The sequence below is a fragment of the Hydra vulgaris genome, chromosome 06, assembly GCF_038396675.1.
Source record: "Hydra vulgaris chromosome 06, alternate assembly HydraT2T_AEP".
Taxonomy (NCBI): domain Eukaryota; kingdom Metazoa; phylum Cnidaria; class Hydrozoa; order Anthoathecata; family Hydridae; genus Hydra; species Hydra vulgaris.
The window spans coordinates 46737243-46762638 of record NC_088925.1 but is presented as its reverse complement, the minus strand read 5'-3'; the positions used below and the strand labels follow the sequence as shown (position 1 = coordinate 46762638).

Genomic DNA, 25396 nt, shown 5'->3' with positions numbered 1-25396 from the left:
AAGTAAGAGCCAAATATGAAAAACATTAGTCCCATTATCAAGCAATAACAATCTTGTTGTCTGATGATTAACACTTTATTTTTTTTATTGTTCAATAGTTTAAAATATAAGCCATGTTTTATATTATTGAGCAAGCAAAAAAAATAAGTTTCCAAGTTAAACAAGTTTATTTTAGTCCACTTAATAAAAATATACAAAAACTTTATGCTAAAATTTTAGACTTTATTGCTTGTTTGTGCCTGGCCTACTGGAAGAGCTTTATAATCTTTAAAAAAATTCTGCTTGGGCTTTCTTCTTCCTGTCAAATTCTATTTTGTCACTCCCTTGATCTATTTACCTTTTTTTTTTCAGTATGAAATATGCAATAATTATTCAAAAAACCAAATTCTAGCATGCAGTGTTGAAAGTCTAAACTTGAGGCTGTCTCTTTTTACTGGTCTCTTCTGACAACCATTAACAAAAATTTTTTCAGATGTATTGGCTTTACAAATAAAACTTGTTTGAAAAGTGTCTCAGTGATTTTCCTACAAACTTTATCAACCATCATAGTGAAAATTAATTGATGGAACAACAAAAGTTGGTGTCCCTTTTTTTAATTGAAGGATGTAAGTGAAAAGTTTAGGACTCTATAGACTGTTTTTTATTTTCTAAAATTTCCAAAGTTTTTTTCAAAAACGAGAAACAAATTGACCAACAATATCAAGTTGAAAAGGGACAATAATTTTCAAAAATGATTTCTGCAGAAATTATTCAGAATACTAATAGACAATTAAGAAGTTGTTGTACTTACATGCCATCAGTCATGTCCCTGTTATATTAAAGCCTTTTAATTATTTTCTGGATATCCTGCCTGTTGCAACCCATAACACCAGTGTCACAATCCAAAACACTAATAGTTAATTTTTATCATTCTCAATTGAAGATGTTTCATTTTCAATTTTTATTCTTGGCTAAATGTTAATAAACCTAATACAACTTTTTGAATTACTAAAAACATTTATTATTTTTTATATAGTTAATGTGTTATTAAACTATTTTTGAACATTTGCACATCTTAATACTCCTTTGATTTAAAGTAGATACTTGCAACATTTGATTTAAAGTTGATGCATACAATATTTGATTTAAAGTAGACACATACAACATTTGATTTAAAGTAGACACATACAACATTTGATTTAAAGTAGACACATACAACATTTGATTTAAAGTAGACACTTACAGCAACACTTTTGAAAAAATTACTTTACAAAATTTTTGTGATAATTCGAAATTATATTTTTCTTAATTACTCTTTAACTACATGGAAATTTTTTGCCTGCAAAAAAGTGCATGATTAATTAGTTTTTCTTAATAAAATTTTTATCCATAAATTTGATTTTGATAGCTCAAGTTGCATGGTAAGTTTGCATCCAATTTTTTATCTAAGTGGGCTTAAACTATTTGGGTATCTAATTACAAACCCAAATGTAAAAACCCTAATTTTAGTTGCACTTATGCATTAGATTTCTAACTCTGTGTACAGACATTTGCTGCATAGCGTGTTTAAAAAATTTAACTAATTGAAAGAAAGGGTCTTGCGATATACTGTTTGATGTACCCATGATTTGGATTAAACCAAGAGATTACATTTCAAACTACTATTTTTTTCTTAAATAGCATAAATTTAAAAAAAATACATGCAGCTATTTTGGAAGGTTATCATCAGCCGTAAGATCAGTCTTTTTTCGTAAAATTAGTATTTTTTTGCCAAACCAATGTGTGTTTGTTAAGATTGATGACACACAATCTTCCACTTCACACTTGGTTGAATAAATTTTAACCAAGTCACACTTGAAAACGAGGGCTAATTGAATTAATTGGCAATTTAAATTTATCAATTAAATAGTCAGAACTATTAAGATTAACTATTAATAAAAAATTATTACACATGAACGCCATTATGAAACAAAATACTACTTCTACTATTTTTAAATTCGCGACTAACACTTTAGATTGTACTTTTCACAAAATGAAAACATGGTGAATTGGAATGAAAACATGGTGAATTGGAACGAAAATATGGTCAATTGGAATGAAAACATGATGAATTGGAATAAAAAAAAGAGAGCTTTGATGTGAAGATCTAGGAAACTAATTTGATCCCTCAGTGTGGTATTCATTAACTTGTTTAAAATTGACAAGTTTAAAAGCAGTTTTAGAGCATAACAAAATATACTTTTTTCTGTACCTCTATCTAAAACTGTTAATAGACAAAAAATTTAGAAAATATGAAGTTATCACTTGACAAAACAAAGTAAAGTATATATTCTTTCAAATCCTGCTGTTTAAGGGCTGTTGCTCCAATACTCTGACTTCTGCTAGGTCATATCAAGACAGAGCAAACCAATATTATAACAAAATGCTAAACACACATCCTTTATTTCTGTATTTAAACCTTGTAGAGCCATTAAAGGTATTTATTCCACCATTAAATATCAAATTAGACCTGATTAAAATTTTATTGTTTACTAAAAGTATCAGAATATAAATATTTATTCTAAAACCACAATAGTGTAATTTTCACAAAATTAAACGTTGTGGCATGCGACTCATTTCACATCAATAGCTCACATATAGCATAAACAATCATGTCAACCATAAAAATTTATCTTAAGATAAGGCAATCATTTTAACTCAATTATCCAAGTGTGTAGAATGTCCTACACTCAATTAAAGTGTGTAGGATAAATTCTATAGTCTAAAATAAAAGAAACCAACTATTTGAATGCGGTTAAAGTTTTTTATTTCTATGGGCATCTAAAAGAAGTAATAGTACCTAGAAAAGATCAAAATACAAAAGATAAACTGACTGAACTGTTAACTAATGGAAGAACAGAGGAATGCACAGATCATTTATTAATCTAAAAATAAGCCCTTTTTTAAATTTAACTTTCAAATAAGCTTACAGAAAAAAACTTGTCAAACCAAGAGGAAGCTCCTTACTCCCAAGTAAAATGATCAAAGCCATCTTATAGTCTAAATATGCAGATAAAGAAGATCAACACGTTGCTTATGCATGATTAGTGGTAAAACAAAAGAAATTGCTTAACACATTAAAAGCTTTCAACAAAGTTAGCCTAATGATCTTCTCCATAAGCTTTCTTAATATGATGTATATGGAAAAGTATTCAAAACTATCAAACCATCCTTTTCGAGTTCTAGTATTTAATTATTCTTTGATGGTTTTAATATCACAAGGTTCCATCCTTTGTCCTGCATTGCATCTATACGAGTAATTTTCCTGAAAATCTTAATTCCAAATTTGCTCTATTGCTATTGGTACAATTATATTTACCAATCTTGATAAGCAGACATCACTTTTATATTGTCTTGATAAGCAGACATCACTTTTATATTGTCTTGATAAGCAGACATCACTTTTATATTGTTTAAGGCAAGCAGCTGATCTTAAATATTATCTGTTTATGGTAACCATCATCACAATAATGTTGATATTACTATGTTAATGAATGGCAACATGCTTACTCTAATGAATGGCAACATGCTTACTCTAGTGAATGGCAACATGCTTACTTTAGTGAATGGCAACATGCTTACTCTAATGAATGGCAACATGTTTTTTTTATTATCTTTCACTGCTGACCGCTAATGGAAACAATTAATTCAACCCATCGCAAAGTTAGCAAATGCTAAAGTTGCCATTCCTATCATGCATGTAATTACCTTGTTTTTGATTGAAATCTTTACCTCTATAAATCCTATATCAGTTCTTGTATAGAATAGTGAATATTTAGGTTGATTATTCTAATAATGATCTTTCTCTATTTGAGAAGGTCTGAAAAAAACTTTAAATTTAGTTAGACCTGTTACAGCTGCATGCTAGAGCCACTGTCACATTGCCTTTTTTCCTATTCTACAATTACTACCATTGTCAGCTATAATCTAATAAGATTAAGCAGTATAAACTAATAAATGAGGTATAAACCAATCATATGAGGTGTTTAATACTATAAAAATAGTATTAAACACCTCATATGATACCAATGTTGTTGATGTCATATATAACATATAAACTAATCGTTTTTCCTACAGTATGCACAAGTGAAAGAGAAAGATTAAAACAGTTTCCCAAGATTCCTGTGGAGTAGTTTAAACATTAAAATAGAATTGAAAATTTAATTATAGTTTTTTTTTTATCTAATACCATTTAAATTGAAATTTGTAAATTATATGGTTGAAATAAAATTAAAGTTTCTTTTATACTAAAATACTTGAATTTCATACTAAATAAAATATACTTAGAACAAAATTATAATATTTTATTTTAATTTTATTTCACTCTTATAATATATCGTCATTTAATATTTCTGGATAAAGAACTTGATATTCTATTAAAGTAGTATTTTTGAGAAATCGAAAATTGAATGGATTGGCAATGTTTTTAAAATATTTAACTATACAAAGGTAATATAAACAACACATTCAAAAAAAGTATTTATTAAAACTTTTCTTCACTGCTATCACTGCTTTTTAAATCTAATTTTGTTACTAATGACTAAATTTGATTTTTTTACTAATGACTAAATTTGGTTTTGTTACTAATAACTAAATCTGGTTTTGTTAGTAATGACTAAATCTGGTTTTGTTACTAATGACTAAATCTGGTTTTGTTACTAATGACTAAATCTGGTTTTGTTACTAATGACTAAATCTGGTTTTTTAACTAATGACTAAATCTGGTTTTGTTACTAATGACTAAATCTGGATTTGTTACTAAAGATAATTTCTTTCTGTATTTTAGATATCAAAATATAAGTTTATGAGTCAAGCCCACAAGTATATTTAATTTTTTTTTAAAACAAAAATGAAATATACAAAAGACAACTTTGAATTTTCTTTTTCTTTTTTTAATACATTAAATGGGTTTACGAACCAATAAAACATTTATATTAGAGATTATTTGGTATGTCTCTCGTTTAAATTTGTTGTGTGTTTGATTTGTACAAAAATCACTTTAGTAAATCGAGCAAAAAGAATCATTGTGGCAAATATAGCCAGAAAGAATCATTGTTGCAATTATCTGGCCTAAAAAAATTTTGCTTAGGTCTTTTTTAAAAAAATCTTTAAGTTAATAGTAACAATGATATAACATCAAGCTCTAAAGGAATGTTTTTTTGTTATGCAATATAGAAAAGGCCTAAAAACCTAGATCCATCGCACAATGCAGAATGAGTGAGTTAGGCAATTATAAATTTGTGGACTGCTGAGATCTTTTGTGTTTAGATGTTTTGTTTCTACTGTTGGTATTTAGTACAGTAAAACCTTGATCAATATGGCTGCAGTGTTTTTATTTTGTATTTCCATGATTTAGAATTCATTTAAGGTTCAAACCCTTATTTTTTTTTCTTTTGTGAAATTGTGGAAATCTAAAAGTAATATGCTAGAATAACAAAGGAAGTACCCCAAAAGTTAGGTAAAAACAAAAACAGTTTATAAAATATGATTATCAAAGAATTTAAAATGATCAAAAAGGAAACAAACAGTTGGAAAGACTTAGTACACCATTATCTCCCCATCTCCTCCTTGAGGAGGAATATAGTCTTTTAAATATTTTGTTAAAATTTTTTGTATAAAATTATTAAAAAAAAAGTAGAAGGTTTAATTAAATTGCAAATTTTTTTTAAATCAATTTTTAATAGTCTGAATGAAGAACATGTTAAAACAAAAAAACATAAAAGTGTTTCCTTTTGAGAAAATTAAGCAAAATTATATTAAATCTATTAGTTTTATATAGTTTTGGTTTCATTTGCCAAAGATAAGCTTTAGTTAGACACCTGACTTCAATTGAGATAAATTGCAAATTGCTTTGGCATGAGCATGTTGAATAGAAAATTATCTCATTGAAGTAATGCTCTGGTACGAACAAGTTGAGTAGAAAATTAACTCCTCAAAGTTTGATAGAAAATTTTCTACTTTTATTTTTTAGACTTGGATTACTAAAAAATATTGTCTATAAAAGGTATTTATTTCGTATGATTGCATAGTATGACAATCGTATGATTGCATAGCATGACAATCGTATGATTACATAGCATGAAAATCAAGCATTATACATACTATACTCTTTATTTAAAGTTTTACCTCATACAGTGACATTGCCGTTGTTCTTCGTACTAGCACTGATGGATCTTTTGATAGGGAAATTAAACACGGAAGAAGACATGCTTGAAATGCATTTTTGTTACCACAAGATAGTATAATCTAATTAAAACCATTAAAAAAAAAATTTATTGCAATAAAAAATTAAATATCAAATATTAAGCTAAATTTACCGGCAAGTTAACAGTACACCAGTACCGACATTGTGCTCTTTTATCTTCCATTTCAAGTGGAACAATTTCATTCTTAAATCAACCCAATTTATTAAAATAGAAATTAAAAATAAATGGTAACTAAAACAACTATAAAAAAAATAACTTCAAACTGAAAACCAAACATGTAATAGTGAAATTAAAATGTAATACCAAAGAAAATCATTTGTGAAGTAGAAAAAATAAAATTGATTTTCATCTATAAATAACATTTATAGACAAAAAACAACGTGAAAATAATTAATAAAAGTAAATTTATATTACCATAACTAAATTAGGACTAATTGTAGACACTGTTCCTAAATTATTTCCGTGAAAACACAGCATTTGATAACAGCTCAATAATGAACAACGTTCTTCTTCAGTTAGGAAACCTGTAATAAAAGTCTGTACTTGGTTGTTAATTTTTATAATGCACAGTTAAATATTATTGAAGTTTTATTGCTGCAGGGCTTTTAAGTTATCTACACTATTTTCTTAAATTTACTTCACCTTTTGTTAAAAAAGTTAATCAAAGTATTTAATCAAATGCAATTTTGGAATAATTTGGTCAAAATATGTATTATGTGGTGTAGTGGTATATATGCGGTAGTAGTGTAATGGTAGACTGCTTGCTTTATAAGCTTTAGTTCTGAGTTCAATACCTAACACGCCCCTGGTAGTAATGTGCTCAACTTGTTTCTTCACCCAGTAGCCAAGTGTCAAGGTTCATGTTTCAGAGTTATAGAGTTGAGGGAGGGTTAAAACTACAATTAATTAGCCTCCTCAACTGTAGTGGCCTTCTTGACCTTGGAGAGGTGAATTAACATAAAAAAAAAGGATTTAGTATTTAAAAAGGTAAGATTAGATAATACAATATTTTTTTTGGTTTGATCCTAAAAGTTTCCAATAACCTAATACCATTTTTCAACCAACTGCTAGATTAACTCTTCTTTGAGTTGACAAATTGTAACTGATCAGTGCCCTATTTAGTGTGTTGGTTGGGAACCAACACACCAAATATGGCAAACAGCTTAAAGCTTTTTTTTCTGAATCTAGTCCTGGTTAAATTGTAAATTAGAGGAGTTATTACCCAAATAGTTTTATTTTTTAATCACCCATTCCAAACATTTTTTGTATTAGGTATTAATTTTAAATATCTGTTTGAAAATAAAAAGTTTTTTTTTTTTTTTTAACTGGATATTTAAATTTACAAATTACAAAAATAAACAAGCATTTAATAACTAATGTAAAACTAAATAATTTATGTAAATTGAGAAAATAATTAATATAAACTAAGTAACTTATGTATATATCAGTATGTTCGTGTTCTGTGTAAACATGGTGTTGACTCACACGTAACTTGCTATCAGTATGTCTTGTATCAGCCATATATACAATCAATTGCTAAATTAGCACCTGCTAAGGTTGCTTCTTTTTATTGTGCTCGCCATTTTCTCTCTCCTGATTCCATTCTCTACCTCTACAAATCTCTTATTCGTCTCTGTATGGAATACTGCTGACATATTTGGGTGGTTTTTCTAATGATGCTCTTTGTCTTCTAAATAAGGTCCAAAAAACCCATTGTAAATGTAGTTGGATCGCTCTGCTATGCTTGAGCCGCTTTCCCAATGTCGTAAAGTTGCATCTCTTTCTCTTTTCAACAAATACTATCAGGTTCGCTGCTCAAAGGAGTTATCATCTCTAGTTCCATCAACTAAAACTCGTTCTTGCTTTACTCATCATTCAGCAAAGTTTTATTCTTTTACTGTATCTGCCCCTGCAAGCTCTAAAAACTTTTATTCACCAAATTTTTTCCCCCGCACTTCAACCCTTTGGAACTCTCTCCCATCATTATGTTTTCCTGACTCATACACCCTTCAACTTTTTAAGTCTTTTGTCAACTGTTTCCTTGCTTTATAACTCTATTCTTTTTTTTCTAGAATAAAAGTGATATTGATTCCATATCGCCGTTTTGGAAACTTTTCTTCTTGAGATGAAAAAACACATACCATTGAAAATTTGGTTGTTATATTTTTATTTTTATTCATAATATATTATAGCTTGAATAACGAGGGTATATATATATATATATATATATATATATATATATATATATATATATATATATATATATATATATATATATATATATATATAATTAATAATAAGTGTAAAATTTAGCGGTTTTATTTTGTTATTTTATGTTTGTATAACAGTTTTGTGTATAAGATTCTTGGCATAATTTTAACAGGAAAATTTTTATCAAAATGGGTATATAATAAAAAATCATATTTTTTCAATGCGACTTACAGTTCAACAGATAAAGACAATAAAACAAATTATGGCAGATACAAAAAAAAACTCACAGAAGCAGAACTGGCAGCGTTTACTCATTGATTTTAGTCTAGAAAATGTAAGTGATATTTTGGAAGGCCCTTTCATATATTTTCAACAAATTATGAATGATGATATGATAAAATGCATAAAAATTATCAAAATAAAAAAAATTTAAAAATTTTTGATTTTTTTTAAAAGAAAATTTCCACAATTAGCAAAAATTTTGAAAAAATATTTGTTAATTCCACAGGGAATTGACAAAATAATATAAACTAAAAAAGTAATTAAATTAATCTAAGAAAAACAAAGTTATAATATTCTGTTAGATACTTTTATAAGACAAATTATGCACATAAATTATTTGGTATTTGCATTTTGCATTAAATCTTTTTAGAAAATAAATTAACAAGACTGCAGACAGCCACTATTTAATAAGGAGTTACAAGAAGATAATGTACAAAGAGCGAGAAAGCTGATAAAAGACCTTTAAAGAGGTTATATAAATTAGGAACACACAAGGAAGAGAAAGAATTTGGAATTTACCTCTGATTCAAAACTCGAAATCATTAATTTACACTAAAATGTTGGTAGAACTTTCATATAAACTTTTTTTCCACTATTATCTTTAACAACTGAATATTTATGCATGGTCACATGATTTTTCATAAAGAATTATACTAATTAATTGAATTATACTAATTATACTAATTAATTGAAAGAAAAAGTGCAAGATAAGTGTCACATTTGCTGCTAATTGATCAAAACCTCAATAACAAAAAAAAAACCTAAAATTTTTTGTAAAAATTTTTTAGTTTAAACTAATTTAAGTAAAATAAAACAAATTACAATCATTTTTGTTGAAAAAACTATAATTCAACATTATATATCGGAACAAAAAAAAGTTTGAAAAAATAAATTGAAACAAAAAGTGTAAAAAAAAAAATCCAACAATATTTATACTGCAGGTTACGAGTACTGTTCTTCAGCATTGTAAAAAATTTATTATAATCAATTAAGTGAGCTTAGTACATTCATTCTACTCACAAAAACTTTTTGACAACAAATAAAATGAACAAATTAAAATGAAAATTGTTTAACCATTCAACATCTTTGATGACTAAAAATTGTTCAACCATTCACTATATTTAATGACTATTATCTGTTTCTAATGACAGAAAACAGGAATAAACTTGGTCAAGTATTATAGAGTAAATCGCAACTTAATTTTATTAGCATTTATTATCACATTAATTGCATATTTGTTATTTTTAAACTTTTACCTGATAAAGCTAAAAAATTTCTTCCAAAAAGCTCAGCAAGTGAAATTAGTTCATCACCATGTTTTCTCACTAACGCCTTGGCAACAAATTTCAAAACAACTTTTTTCAATGAATCTTGTAAATCTAAATCAATTAAAAAACTTTCATTTTATAAAGTAATTCCCTGCCTAACCTTTTGTAGTTGTTCTCAGACATATTTGTTCTCAAAGTGTGGACAATTCAAGAATAATTATGTTTGTCAATTTAATAACAAGAAAGAGTACTTAGTTTGAGAGGTCCTTAGTTTTAAAATTTTAAAATATTTATTAAATTGAAGTCAATAATAAGATTTCATGAAAAAGAATCACTAAAAAAAAGAAAAAAAGAAAAACTAAAAAATTTTTAATAAAGGTCAACCTTGACTTAAATTTGTTAAAAGATTTGTAATTGTTGTAAATGCTGCTTGTCGAACAGTGGCTTCCTCGTCATCTATCAGCATATATAATTCTGGAAAAAGGTGTTGTTTTGATAAATCATTTCTAAAAAACAAAAAAAAACAAAAGGCATTAATTACAAGTACAAAATCACGAATCTCACATTAAAATCACACTTTTCAACAACATTATATTCCATATAATGTTTGAACTTCCTAAACTAATTTTGTATTCTTAAATGCACATCAATCATAACATTTCATTAGATTGTTTTTCATTGATTTGAAAATGAGATCCAAAATTTAAATAAAATTCATTTCATTCCATTAAAATAAATTTCATGATAATGATGAATGAGATGGTGTGTGGTGTGAGAAACGGCATATTTTTTATTGCTAATTACTGTTGTAATTAGCAATAAAAAGTATGTTGTAAAGATTGTGCAAATCTGCCACCATATAGACTTTATCTTTTTCTGTATTACTATTAATATCTTTTATTACAAAAAACATATGCACACAACATTCTAAATTGACTTCAAAGTTTGACAACCTGTATTTTTAATTTGCCATAAAAATTTATAAAATGATTTGTTAATGGCAAAAAAAAATTTTTTAAAGAAAAAAATATTAGTTTATCCAAAAAACTTTCAGTAGCTAATCTAATATCCACACTTTTTTAATCTCTAATCTAATATCCACACTTTTTTAATCTCTAATCTAATATCCACACTTTTTTAATATATAATTTAATTTTGTAATTTAAAATGTTTTGAGATATAAAGATGGCCAACTTTATGTACTTGGGTGGAACATAAACTTTTCTTCACACATCAAAATATTTTCTGCTTTATTGATAAAAATTGGAACCGATAATACTTTTTGTTTATACTTGTAAATTTAGTTCTTTTATAAAACTTAGTTTTAATTTTAGCATTTTGTGTTTTTTTTTTTAACTTTTCCACAATGTCATATTTAAATAAGAAAAGTGCATAATAGAAACCCATTTAAGTAACACAAGAGTAAAAAAATGGATTTAAAAAAATAAATATGTAAAATAATCACATATAAATAACTTACTCTAAAATTTGTATCATAGTTCCAAGCTCAATGCACATCCTAGCGCGAACATCTAAGTCAATGTCTTGGCATAAAGATTTTAATTTAGGCATAAGATCAGATAGTAGTCTAAAAAACACATTTTTTAACACAGTGTTATTAACAACAACTTAAAAACAGTTAATGTAATTGTTTAGTAAGCATTTTAATTACCTCTTTTTACTGACCACAGCAGCTAGTGAACCAACAATTTTGCAGCATACTTTTCTAATTGCAGGGGACTGATGCAAAGAGCAGTTTTTCACAAGAAAATCTATAAGCTTTTTTAGCATAAAAAAAGTCATTCTATATTTATGTGTATGTGAGTGTTTGAGTGTGTGTGCGTGTGTGTGTGTGTGTGTGTGTGTGTGTGTGTGTGTGTGTGTGGGCGTATGTGTGTGTGTGTGTGTGTGTGTGTGTGTGTGTGTGTGTGTGTGTGTGTGTGTGTGTGTGTGTGTGTGTGTGTATATATATATATATATATATTTAAATTTAGCAATTATAGTAGTTGTCAAAAAACATAAAAAAGAAGCAATTCAAATTATAAATTTACTAAAATGTCATTGAAAAATGTTGAAAATCTAAAAAAAACATTTTACAAATTCATAAGGAAAACCCATCATGGACCTACTAGCAAAGTCTTAAAAGCTTCAGGGATTGCAATATCTACTATTGGAAGGGTTATAAAGAAATATAAAGTTTCCCTTTCCATCAAACAAGTTAAAGGATCGGTAAGAAAAAAAAATCTTGAAAGAATTGACTTGTTTAATAAAAATATGAGCTAATAAACATAAATTTTTCAATACTTTGGCAAGGAAAGTGAAGAAGTATTATTTACAAGTACTATATTATTATAATTTTTCAAGCAACTAAATGCTAATTTTTCAAGCAACTAAATGTTTTTTCAAGCAACTAAATGCTCAAATTATTTTGAAAAATTATTCTTTGCGTATAAACTTGTGGACAAATTCAAAAAAAAAATTACTTTAATGGTTATAATTTGTTGTTGCAAAAAAAAAAAAACAGAACATTTGTAATGTAGTCAACTTTTTTATCAGAAACTTGTTTTCAGAATTTGTCTTACACTTCTGAAAAAGTTTTTAGAGTTTTGCTACTTATTTGATAACAAACTTGATCTTGTTTGTTTTGGCCTGGCTTAGCTTTGTGTCTTTAAAGGGATCCCAAACCTCCACATCAAAGACATCAAGAAAAATCAACTTTTTTATTTAGTTTTTTTTTTTTTTTTTTTTTTTGTTATTTACCTCCTCAAGGCCAAGAAGGCCACTATAGATGAGGAGGCTACTTAATAGTGGTTATAACCCTCTCTCAACTCTATAACTCGGAAACACGAACCTCGACGAACAAGTCCGCTGCGCGGAGAAACAAGTTGAAGCTCTCCTTCTCTGTTTTGTTGTAGGCCAAAAAGTCAGCATAATATACACTCCAACCTACAGACTTCACAATTTATCAAGCCTGTTTTATTCCTAAAAGTTTTAGTACATGAAGTTATTGAATTTTTGGTTTGTTTACATAATCGATCATTTACACAAACAAAAAAATCAATGACATCGTGTACTAAAACTCTTAGGAATAAAATGGGTTTGGTAAATTGTCAAGTCTGTAGATTGCGGCATATATTATGATGACTTTTTGCCCCACAACAAAACGGAGAAGACAAGCTTCGAATAAAATAAAAAGTTAGTTTTTCTCGGTATGCTTTCATTCTTTTGTTTTAATCAAAAAAATTTAGCTTAAACATTTTTTTTTTATCATTCTATTCAATATGAACTCAACATGTCTCAGAGGTTTGGGATCCCTTTAAGCTAAAAAAAACTTTAAAGTGGTATGAATTGAGAGAGATAAATTTTATACCAAAAAACTAAATCCAACAAACTAACCAAAAATCCATTCCATTAAAAAATACTGAAAATCACAAAATGATATTTTAATAAAACAGGCAAGACTATTAACTCAAAAAATATTATTATTGGTGTAATGGCAAAGAAAAAATAATAGTATTAGAGTATAGGCTATTTTTGTAAAGCAGGCAAAACTATGAATTCAGTACAGGATTTGATGAAGACATGGTAAATGATAAGCAAGAAAATTACATTAACAATTTTGCAGTAGGTAATGGTAATAATGGTAGGTAATAAAATCAAAAAATACCATCAGCAATGTCAGACTACTTTTTAGAAATGAGGAAAAATTTGAAATTACAAGCATTTTTAAACTAAAAAAGTTAGAAAAAAAAAGTTTTTTCGAAAAATTAAAAAAAAATTATTTTTTTTTAAACCATGTTATGCAATACATTATAAACTGTATACATTGTATAAAATATTCATAACATTTTCATTTTTGAAACTTGCCTGAAATTTTTTTACACTATGATAGCACTGATTCTATTTTAAAATAAGTATTTTATCTCATTATCAAAATTATCTTCATATCTCAGTTAAGCCTCTGAACAAGGTAGTATCTTATTTTCTCACATGGTATTTAAATTTTTAAAATAACTAAATTTCACACAATAATTCATTACTTTTGGCAGTAACTTGACATTTTAATCTAAAATAAATTATTAAAAATGAAATTAAGATTTTTTGCTTCAATAAATATTTATTTGTATAGCAACAAAACTTATAACTTGCCAAATGATTAATAAGATAAAATTTTTAATGACTTACTTTACTTTCCAAAATAGTTAAGCTATGATCATTTTGCTGCTTGAGAAGATGTAGTAAGTAAACTATAGTTTCCAGCCAAGCATCACATACATCTAAAAAATCAAATTCAAATATTATCTTGAATTACACACAAAAAAAAGAATAACTGTTTAATTTGCAACTTTAACCCACTGAAAATTTATGTAATGAATAAAGTTACATAAAAAACTGTGTTGTTTAACATTTTATTGTATATTTACATGAGAATATGTATATATATATATATATATATATATATATATATATATATATATATATATATATATATATATATATATATATATATATATATATATATATTTTTTAGATTATTCACCTCCCCAAGGCCCGAGGGGAGCCATTACAGTCGAGGAGGCTACTCATTTTTTTTTTTTTTTTGTGTTTTTATTTTTATTATTATTTTTTTTTAGTTGTTATTCGTGGTACAACCCTCTCTCAACTCTTTAATTCCGAAACACGAAACTTTCCGAGCAAGGCCGCTGCGCGGAGAAACTAAGTTGAGCGCGGTACTTCCAGGGACGTGGTGGGAGTCGAACTTCGAACCTCTCGCTTATGAAGCGAGCGCTCTTACCACTACACCACTACCGCATATATATATATATATATATATATATATATATATATATATATATATATATATATATATATATATATATATATATATATATATATATATATATATATATATATATATATATATGTAGGCCTCAGCAGGAGTAAATAAGTGCAAGAGCGAAGATAAGGTCTTTTAAAACAAACATTGAGAGCCATGCAAGCAGCTCCTTTTAACAGCTTTTTATAAGAGCTTTTGGTGTTAGCGCAAGCTATCTGTTTATTCATTAAATAAATTGCTCATTGATACAAAATTTATTTAACTTATAAGAATATTATTCATTTATTTTTTCATAATAGGTTTTTTTAAGAAACTGTTTTTTTATTTAAGAAACCAATCAGTTAGTCCAATTCAATTAAAAATTATTAAATTATTAAAAATAATAAAAAACATTTGCATTTCAATTATTATTATTATTTTTTTGTAATAACCATGCCTTAATAAAGCATTGCAGTTTATCATGTAATTATTAGTTTATTTTTAAAACGACTCCTTCTTAGTTACAATGATATTGCTTTTCTTTTATAAAGAATTTTATGAACTTGACCATATTCTCATTAACATTATAGTCATATTACACAGTATTTTACACAAAAGATTTTAGAAAAAAAAAATCTCTATGCACTCTGTGTAAGAAAAGAAAATTTTCTTATTTTTTACTCACTCTTCCACAACTTGATAGCATAATTATGTAATATTTTTATGCATAATTATAATTATGTAATATTTTTATTCACATTTGTAATACTATATTCTGCTTTACCAAAAACAAAATTGTTGTAGCATAAAATAACTTATATTACTGCATCTACAAGTTGGAAGCCATTTGTATAGTTAAATTATAAACTACAAAAAAAAGTCAGTGTTATGCAAAATAAATAAACAATCACATTTTGTAAGCAAAAAAAGTCAATTTGAAACTCAAACTTTGTCTTTCTATGTAGTTTGCACACAAAAAAAAAAAAAAATTTGGTACATCTAAATTCAACAATAACGAATCCCTTAATTACAAATATTTTTGGTTGCCACATATAGGTGATAGTTCTAGAAATACTCAAAACAAAAATAGTGAACTAAAAAAAAGATATGTAAATAAGATTTAATTATCAAATTATCGTTTTCTTTTAAAATTAAGCAATACTTTTCACTAAAAGACTTACTTCCAAGAAATAATGAATCAAATTTAATTGTGATAACTGTAATGTTTGCTACATAGGACAAACTGTTTGAAACTTTTCACAACGCATTGATGAACATTTCAACAAAGATAAAAAGTCTTACATTTTTCATCATTTAATGAAAACATTGAGCGCCAAAGTAATGCCTCCTCTGATTACTTTTTTATTTTGGATTCTGCTCAAAGCAAGTATGAATTAGAAATGAAGGAAAGCTTGCATATAAAGTGGCAAAGGCTCTGTTTAAACAAACAAGTCAAACATAGAATTTTTGAACTATTTTGACTATTATGACGTTGATATAATTATTTCAATTTTTTTTTTTTTAACTTCTTGAAACCTATTGTGTTTTTTATTGAGTTCTGAGACTAATGCATTTTATTATTGTATTTTAATGGTCTGTTTAACCCTTTGCAATAGATTTTGTAATAGATTTTTGTAATAAAGTAATTAATTTGTATCTCTTATAAAACAGTTTTTTAATGATTTTTGTAAATTTTACTGAATACCAACTATGTATTCAAATATTTATTTCAATTGTACTTAACAGATCATTTGGCAATATATATATATATATATATATATATATATATATATATATATATATATATATATATATATATATATATATATATATATATGTAAATTATGTTATTGTATTTTCCAAATAGAGTGCTCAATGTTCTTAAAGAACAGAGCAATAATAAATTAGTAAAAAACACTTATCTAACTTTTTCTTCTACTTGAAGTTTCACCATTACTCTTCCTGATGATCCAGCAATGGTGAAACTTCAAGTAGAAGAAAAAAGTTAGATAAGTGTTTTCTACTAATTTATATATATATATATATATATATATATATATATATATATATATATATATATATATATATATATATATATATATATATATATATATATATATATATATATGTATATATATATATATATATATAGCAAAAGTTTCAGGTATCAAAAGAAAAAGTATTCAAACTAAGATGAGTAAAATATATTTTGTAGTTAAATTTTGACAAATATTTTAAATTTTTCTCTAACACACAAGGCCTTTCATATATAATCTTTAGCTGTGTATGAGCTTTACAAAATTATAAAAAAAACTCTTTATATTGAACTTCCTATAAAAGGTTTATATAAAAAACTATAATTAACAAAAATATAGTATAACTTGATTCTTGTTGGTAAGGAAATTTTAAAAGTAATGTGAAAATAATTACTTTCTGTTTATATGTTTATTGTTTTGTTGCTTTATTAAAATCAATTAATGTTAATTTGCTGTTAAAATGTCTCAATTCTTTACACCTTGATATCAAATATATAGAAGAACAATCTAAAATTCCGTATACGAAAACCACACAGTACCAATTTTTAAACTTTTTAGACATAACATTTTCTACATTTTTAGACATAACATATTCTACATAATAACAACATTATTGAAACAGATATTTTATATAAACCTGCAAATTCCCATGACCTAAATTAAAATAGCCATCACCCTAAACACCCAAAGGAAAATACACCTTTTACATTAGCTAAACGGATCATTTGTTTTGTATCTAATCCAACAAAAATGGAAATCAGACTTCAACAACTAAAACAATTTTTAGTTTGATGCAAAAACTCAGTGAAAATCATTAATAATGGAATTTTTAAAGCTCGACTACAGGGACCAGCACCTCAAAAAAAAAAAAAAAAAAATTATACCTTTTGTAACTACAAATTTTGCAAATAATAATTTTGAAAATTTGTTAACTACTCTACATGGCATTTTTAAACTGTCTGTTTTAGACAATAAATTAAAATCAGTTTTTGAAAACACTTCTACTGTACTGTCACAACGTTAACCAAAAAATATTTTGAGATGCATAAGTACATCAAGCTTTAATAAGAAACCAGTTTTTATTAACGATGAATGCAAGGTTTTAAAATATGTATTAAAACGTTGTAAGTTATGTACTATGTATCTTCAGTTTGTTAACCATTTACCACATCATCTGGTAAAGTATGGTACATTAAAACTTCAACGTCATGTAATTCAAAAAATATTTATTTTCTACCATGTAATGGATGTGATGGAAAAACAAGATACATTGGTAAAACTAATAACCTAAGGTTAAGAACTAATCTACACATCTACACATGCAGAACAGGTATTGGTTCAGATAAATTTGATCAGCATGTTTTCAATTGCCATAAAAATGAACCTTTTTTTAAATTATTTCCAATGTTAAAACTCTCAAATGATGATTTACTTCTTATTTATGAAGCTCACCTACATAAACAGGGACATGACACAATGAACATATAAACAGAAAGTAATTATTTTCACATTACTTTTAAAATTTCCTTACCAACAAGAATCAAGTTATACTATATTTTTGTTAATTATAGTTTTTATATAAATTTTAATTACTTCCTTTTTAAACTTTTTATAGGAAGTTCAATATAAAGAGTTTTTTATAGTTTTGTAAAGCTCATACACAGCTGAAGATTATATAGAAAGGCCTTCTGTGTTAGTCTCATCTTAGTTTGAATAACTATTCTTTTGTTACCTGGAACTTTTACTCATATTTGTTAAAAAAATTTTTGACTAAACATTTATATATATATATATATATATATATATATATATATATATATATATATATATATATATATATATATATATATATATATTATAGTTTTTAGAATACCCAATTTATGGAAGTTCTATACTGCAAAAAATAAAATATTAATACAGTTCAATACTGTTTAATAACAATGGATATCTAATTATCTATTAATTAAATAGTAGGAAATCTCTAGATATGTCTCAATATCTATTAATTAAATTAATATGTCTAATTATCTATTAATTAAATAGTAGGAAATCTCTAGATATGTCTAATAGTAGGAAATCTCTAGATATGTCAGTTAAAAATATAACATTTTGCTTTATATTAGGAAACTCAATAACTAGTAAAGGGTGGTCACTCAAATTTGAAAATGAAATTCTATGACTTCTTCATGACTCTTCCTAAATTTTCATGATAAATTATTAGGGTGAAATATCTAGTTCTTGCCATGTGCTGTTGATGCTTTGTCACTAAAAAAATATGAAGACCAAAAACTAATTGCAAAAAAATTCCAAAATTATTTCTGAAAAAAACTGAGTTTTTTTCAGAAATAATTAAAAAAGATGTTTGACAAAAGTTTGATGATTGTAACTTTAAAAATAAAGGTACATGATCTTTTTAGAGACCAAGTACCAACAAGAGCGCATGGCAAGCACTAAGTGTTTCACCCTAACTCTCTTTATTAAATATTACGCTTTTTAATATTTTGCAAGAAAATGCATATATAATTTCAAAAAAATATATATGCAAAAATATGTAAAAACTTTATAAAACTAAATAATAAGCAAAATCTTTATTAGATAAATTTATGAACAAACATATAACAGCACATGATACAGAGTATAATGGCTAACATGACTTTACTTTAAAAATTTCAGGTTTCTATTTAACAAATAACTAAAAACTATAATTTGTGCAAGAATTAATGAATCTTTTGTTTGAATGGCTAAAGTGATACATTTCAAAATTTTGAGCAAAAATATGTATGATGAAAATATGTACAAAAAAACTCCTTTACTACAATAAGAATAAAACTTACTTCCATGATATGAAATGACTTAAATGAGTATACATGCTTTTAATATAAAATATTAAACAAAACAAACTATAAGAATAAATCCTAATCAAGCCAATTAACTTTTAGATCTGTCTCTGATTTTAATAGCATTATCCACCTGTTTAATTAAAGTTTGCTTTTCTTTTGCTAAGGTTGCATTGTTCACTGATGATACTACCATTTAGTCTTGTCTTGATAAAAAGCTCTGATTGCTTGGAGGGGGTTTTTGAGCTTGAGGATCTCACTTCTGCTATAGCATGGGGCTTTCAAAGGCTGATAAACTTTAACTCAGATAAAACTCTACTTTTTTCAGCTAATCATGTTGCAATAATTGAGATCTTCCTATATTTAAAAATGGTAATAAACTCGATGAGTCATCTAGCCTTCATCTTCTAGGACTAACTCTTACTTCTGATCTTTCTTGAAAACCATATATAAAATCCATTGCAAAATTAGTATCTGCTAAAGTTGCATCTCTTTATCATGCTTGCCACTTTTTTACTCCGGATACTATTTTTTATCTCCATAAATCTCAAATCCATCCTTGTATGGAATACTGTTGCCATATCTGGAACAACCTTTAAATGATGTCCTTTTTCTTTTACATAAGGTGCAAAAATACATTGTAAACATGGTTGGACCTGCTCTTGCAGCCAACTATCAACCATTGTCATATCTTCGTAATAATGCTTCTCTTTCTCTTTTCTGTAAATACTATAATGGGCACTGCTCTCAAGAGCTAGTGTTTTTTGTGCCATCTACTAAAATTCATTCTTGTGTTTTTCATTATTCAATTAAGTCTCATCATTTTACTGTGACTATTGCTAAGTGCTCCAAAAATTCTTTTTTGTCTAATTTTTTTTCTCGATATAGCAGTTTTTTGGAGTTTGCTGCTTTCATCTTCTTTTCCTGATTCATATAATTTGCAATCTTTCAAGTCGTCTTTTAATCATTATTATGTTTTGTAGACTTCATATTTTCTCTTCCAATAACTTCCAACTCTAATAGTGGTTGCTTGCAGCCTTGTAGGAAGCAAAGATCTTAAAAAAAAAAAAAAAATTGGCTTTACCCAACAAATCCATGAAATTAGATTCTTCTGCTAAAATATTCAAGTTCTTCATTTAGGGTAACAATACACGATTTAATATTTTTCTTTCTTATTCTTACACCAATATTTTTTTTGGTGATAAGTTTTCATTTTGTTGTGGTTACATAGTCATGACTAATCCAAAAAGTTTGATGCATGTTCTCAATAAAAAAGTCTTTGATGACACTAAAACGTTGCTTAACAGCACAATGACTATATAATAAAGTAAAAACTAGGATACAGACATTCCTTAATAATTCAAAATGTTAGTTCCAACTTTTCTTGTATGATGACTTACCAGTATATCATACCATTTACAATCGGGCCTTTGGCTTTTGCTAAGACTTTACCAGTATAAAAGGACCTTAACAACATTTCCTTAAAAAGGCTCTATCAGTAACTGCGTCATCCTCAATACAGCGTGTTGGACAGAATCTAATAGAAAGTAATAAATAAACTTTGAATTAATGATAGATCTGTTTAAATTTTAAGTATCAATTGCTGGGTGTGTATTCACCAAACTTTCATAACTCTTGCGTAACTCAACTAAGGTTACAGAAACCATACATTCAGGGTTGTTTTTGAAACTATTTGGTATTTTGCACAAAAAAAACAACAATCAAGTTGTTTTATAAAATTACAAAAACTCAACAGTAAGTTTTTGTAATTTTATAAAAAAATTTTCGAGAATTGAATTCATAAAATTTCTAACAAACTTAAATTAGGGATTATCACTAATTAATATTTTTTACAACCTAATAAAATGACAATAATATTTTTATAAAACTCTGCTATAAAAAGTAAATAAATATTTTTTACTGAATATTTATTTAGTAAAAAATATTATCATAAAAATTAGAAAAATAATTTTAGGTAGAAAAAGGGAAGACAGGGGTTCAGAATTGATAAATCTACAAAGAGGTTATTAAGGGCAGGTAATTTTTGACAATTGTTTAATATACAATTAATCTTGCTGTAAAAACTTTCATTTTCTTTTATCATAAATATCATGTAAACATTGTTTATTTAAAAAACAATTAAAAACTTGTATATTAATTTGACATAGCATGAACAAGTTTGGAGTTTGCATAATGTCTAAACAAGTCATATATATATATAAAACGTCAAAAGTCCTTGTAACATTTGCCTATGTAGCATTCAACAGTATATTATCGCCTTCGATTTGCAAAAAATAGTTTTAATTAGTGTTCTTTCTACAATGCCAAGTCGAATTGGTTGACTTGTGTTAATTTAGCACTTCATAATTTTTCCTTATAGTTTATGTCATCAGGAATTTCAACTCCTAAGCAATTGCAAAGGTTTTCCAGTAAATTACACGTTAAATATATAGTTTACAGTACATAGTTCAGGTGAGCATATGTTAGGAGCACTGAAGTGCTCCATATCTCATGTAACATCCGATGGTTTTTGAGATGACCAAAGTATTACTCCACATCACTATCTACATGAAGGTGAACTTTATTGAAATGTATTTTCTCTGATGTAGTTGGCTGATTAATTGTAATCATGACTGATTTTTTAATTTTCTCTGGTGTAGTTTTGTGTGATTTTTCAGATTTTCTCTGGTGTAGTTCGCTGATTAATGTAATCATGACTGTTAACAGGCAAAAAGGAAACCTGCATTAGGATTATACATTAATGTCTTTTTTAATTCAGAACTAGAAAAAAAATTCTTTATCCAGGATTTTTGACAAAATCTCTATGAAAGGAAAAAAGCTATTTTTAAGTAAGTAGTCTATAAATTAACTCTTTTAAAATTCATTTGTAACAGTCCATTAAAAATATTTAATAATTGATGATCAAAACATTATTCCTTTGTTGCTAATTTTTTTTGAATTTATTAATAATTTTACCAATTTCTCTTTGAAAACTCCCATTTACTTTAATAAAAGCCTCTCATTGATATTAGCATTTTTGCTTCTGAAGAAAATAGGTTGTTTTTCGATATGATTGGTGACAAATCATTGTTAATGTGTTGATAATATCTAAATTTATTTTTAGACAAATGAAATTAGTAAACACATTCTACATTAGAGTAATCATTTAAAGCAACATGTTGTGCCTAACGCCAGATTAGATCTTAACCAATTTCCTTTTTGACTAATACTAAATAAAGCTATTAAAACAACTAAATGAACTATGATTGTTACACTTAATGAGATACGTACCGTTTTAAAAAAATTGCAAAATAAAATATTTATAAAGATATAGCTGTTTTTTTGTTAATATATAAAGTGTTTTGTTAATATTTATAAAGATATAGTTGCTTTTTTGTTAATATAATAATTCAATAATTCAATATTTTACCAAAATCATAACTGCATCATAACAGTATAGCATCTTTTAAAATATACAATATATACTTTATACTATAAATAATATATAATATACTATAATATCTTATTTTATATAATTATGTTACTATTATTTATATAAGATGTTGTGTTATATTAACAATATGACAACATTTAATAACTGAAATACATTAAGTTTAAATTAACTATTAATTTAACATCTTAATGATTGTCATTAAGATGTTATACCAATATTTATTAATAATATCACATCATAATGCATATAATTTAAATATACTAAGATCATATTTCATGCTGTTATATTATTATTATAACATAACAACTTGATAATATTATACAAAAATATAACAATATTATAATTTTATTATAATATACGATGTTTTATTACTATGATTTATAATAATATAACATCTTAATTATTAAGATGTTTTTAAGTTAATAAGAAGTTAAATTATTGAGATGCATTTATATTTGTGTTAATATCTATGATTATTGTTAACTTTATTATAATATATACAATTTACATATATAAATTGTATACATTATAATAAGATTCTATATCAATCTGACAATATAGCTATATATGAATCATATTAATATTACACCATTTCTAATATCTAGTGATTTTAACGTTATGCCAAAGTTAAGGCAGCTCATGGCTAATGTAACTTTTCTTGCTTAAATTGAGCTAAGCAAATTTTAAAAAAGTTTGGTGAATACCATTTCAGCTTGGTGAATACTTACGCAAAAAAAAAGTTTGCTGAATATGCTCCCTGGTGTGCATATCAATGGGAAGTGGAAAGTTGAGGGCATAATAGTTATAGAGTTTTAACATATAAAGTGATAGCTTACAACCCATATATACACTATACACATTAAAAATCTAAAAATGTTTTTATAATACTATTACCTCAATGTAAACTCTTTAAAACAGTTTTCCTTTACATTGAGATTCATTCTAACAGGTGAATCACAAAAGATTTGTCGCATTGACTTTTGGATCTTATCTTAGTTCCTTGGTATCAATTTAACACCAAAAGCAAATGCAACGTGAATCATATGCAACCTGCAACTTTTAATATCAAGTACAATGGTAACTTAGAGCTAAAATGTTGGTTATTAAAAAGGTCTAGATCATTCCAGTTGCTATTTGGTCTATCTATGGAGAGCTGTAGCAATTTTTTTGTTAATAATTCCTTTAATGCCTTATATATTTTTGTGATTAAGTTTTCAGCATTAAGTCATTATATTTTAGGTCCAAATAATGAGTTTTAAGGACACATAAGGACTCATTTCAATAAGGAATTAGAACATCCATCTATTCCTCTTTGAAGTATACAATTCATAAACACATCATAAGAGACAACAAAGATTGAGAGCTGAACTTCAGAAATTAATGCAGATTTAAAATAGGGGCACATTCCAAAATTTATTAATAAGCCGCATTTTTTTCTACTAATTCAAAAACCAACTTTGCTAAATGTAATAACTTTAAATCACTATCAAAATGCAATTTTTCTTTGAAATTTTTATATAATTAAATTATAGTCTACTCTAAATAATAAATTTGTATATTTATACACAACTTTTTTTAAACCATAAAGGATTAAAAATTACAATCACAAGTTAACCTTTATTTTTGCTAATAATTATTGAAATGCACTTATTATAACTGACATGTACTTGTTAGGGTTTTTAAACATGTATTCATACAATAAAATTGTTTTACTTTATTCTAAACATTCAATCCAAAATGAGGTTTCGAAACATGACTTTGGAGTTAGTAGAAAGCATTTTTAGCAACAAAAATGAAAAAAAAATGCAGAACAAAAAAATGCTTAAACTTTTTTTATTTATAATTTTCCTTTAACTTTAAGGGTGTTGCTATGTAAAAATCACACATAAGAGGTTGTACAAAAAAAAAATTTATTTAACAATTAATGATGTATACTCAGCTGTATCTTAAACCTGTAATCTTGTGCATATGACCTAGATTTCATGTTTATTTACTAACATATGAAGACCACATGGTTAAAACTGCAGATGTCCAATATTTTTGAAAATTTAAAGTTTTAGATCTTTTTATAATAGTAATTTAGTACTAAGCTATTTTAATTTAAAAATTCATATTCAAAAAACTATGTTATAAGGTTTTCTGGTCATTACAAAAAAAAAACCAAATTTGCAACTACTGTTTTCCAATGTTTAGGGGGTTAAAAACACATTGTCCAAGTTATTTATAACTAAACCAATGATAATAAAAGAATAAGTCACATGACTAGCT

At 26.1% G+C, this 25396-nt stretch overlaps 1 protein-coding gene across 4 annotated transcripts in view; it reads right to left on the bottom strand.

Moving 5' to 3' along the window:
- Positions 1-25396, bottom strand: part of LOC101235859 (serine/threonine-protein phosphatase 4 regulatory subunit 4) — a 71624-nt gene that overhangs the window by 32147 nt on the left and 14081 nt on the right. For all 4 annotated transcript variants that reach the window (XM_065800314.1, XM_065800315.1, XM_065800316.1 and 1 more), the window contains 8 exons: positions 14171-14262; positions 11658-11764; positions 11466-11573; positions 10370-10491; positions 9974-10096; positions 6639-6748; positions 6336-6407; positions 6145-6264 (listed from right to left, as the gene is read on the bottom strand). In XM_065800314.1, the coding sequence (XP_065656386.1) occupies positions 6145-6264; positions 6336-6407; positions 6639-6748; positions 9974-10096; positions 10370-10491; positions 11466-11573; positions 11658-11764; positions 14171-14262 (854 nt within the window). The remainder of the gene's footprint in view (positions 1-6144; positions 6265-6335; positions 6408-6638; positions 6749-9973; positions 10097-10369; positions 10492-11465; positions 11574-11657; positions 11765-14170; positions 14263-25396) is intronic.